The sequence below is a fragment of the Quercus robur genome, chromosome 6 (assembly GCF_932294415.1).
Source record: "Quercus robur chromosome 6, dhQueRobu3.1, whole genome shotgun sequence".
Classification (NCBI taxonomy): Eukaryota; Viridiplantae; Streptophyta; class Magnoliopsida; order Fagales; family Fagaceae; genus Quercus; species Quercus robur.
The window spans coordinates 3,595,663-3,596,752 of record NC_065539.1 but is presented as its reverse complement, the minus strand read 5'-3'; the positions used below and the strand labels follow the sequence as shown (position 1 = coordinate 3,596,752).

Here is a 1,090-nt window from a genome sequence, read left to right as displayed (position 1 = left end):
AATTTTTTTTTTCCCCAAAAGAAACCAGAGCTTTAGGACAGAACCTGTTAGAATCTGACACACCAAATAATGAAAATAAAATGCTTTAAGCACCAATTACCACTAGATCAGAGTAAGGCATCTTTCCTTAATTAAAAATCGTTCACATTAAAGACTGTGACGACAAAGTTGTAAATTTGTTTGATTCTAATAAATAGATCCATTCTCACCACAAACAACACGGATCCAGAAAATCTTTTAAAACTCATACATCATTCAATCTTCATCTTCATCTTACTCCACATTAAATAGTAATAATTATTATTTAGCAGAAAAAACTTAGCAAATTACAACTCTTAATAAACCTAATAATTAACCTTAGCATCACCAACAACCCTTCGTTTATTACACACTAGATTTAAGCTGACCACGTCGATTCTTCTCCGAATCGTCGTACGGACAGTAATTCCTAATGGCGGTGAGCTCGTACGGCGCCGTATCGAGCGCGAGCCACTGCTCCACGGTGAACAACTGCTGAGTGCAGGAGGTGTGGACCCCAGTCGTCGTCACCTCCACGTAATTAACGTACCACCCGTGGTGGGCACCCGACCCGTCCGAAGTGAGATTCAAAGCGCAGATCGGAGCCGAAAGGCACCCGCCTCTGCCGCTGAAAATGTCCAGGTTGCCCCTCTCGTAGTAGTTGTGGCCTGGCTCCATCAGTCCGCCCCAGTACTCTAGGTTCTTGATCTCCAAGTACTCGCCGTACTCGTCGTACAGCCTCGCTCCGATGATCGAGTCCGTGCCTCCTTTTATGACCGAACCGGTCCTGATGTACACAGTGTACACACAATCATCGTCCTGTTAACAACAAACAACAACAAAAAAAGTTAGTTAGAAATTGCAATTGCTAAGATGGTTATGAAGATATTAGATTTGATGAGTATATTACGGAAGATTGGGCTATGGAGAGAACGCAGAGGAAAAGGATGAAGAAGAAGGTGGTGTTGAGAGCCATTGTGAAAATTGGGATTGCGATGTGTGAAGCTTCGTTGTGTTTGGCTATATATATCATGAGCAATGAGGAAATGGAGGTGGGGGAGACATGATCATG

At 42.9% G+C, this 1,090-nt stretch overlaps 1 protein-coding gene across 1 annotated transcript; it reads right to left on the bottom strand.

The window, feature by feature from the left end:
• Positions 1-235: 235 nt before the first annotated feature.
• On the bottom strand, positions 236-1,090 carry LOC126732343 (PLAT domain-containing protein 3-like). The gene is made up of 2 exons (XM_050435119.1): positions 929-1,090; positions 236-837 (listed from the first exon to the last, which is right to left on the bottom strand). The coding sequence occupies exons 1-2, from the start codon at positions 1,049-1,051 to the stop codon at positions 385-387; spliced, it is 576 nt and encodes a 191-aa protein (XP_050291076.1). The 5' UTR covers positions 1,052-1,090; the 3' UTR covers positions 236-384.

Excerpts from the sequence above, each read along its gene's own strand:
- LOC126732343 (XM_050435119.1), bottom strand. The coding sequence starts at position 1,051 with ATGATATATATAGCCAAACACAACGAAGCTTCACACATCGCAATCCCA. Across the intron at positions 838-928 it reads TCTCCATAGCCCAATCTTCC|GACGATGATTGTGTGTACAC; the intron begins GTAATATACTCA and ends TGTTGTTAACAG.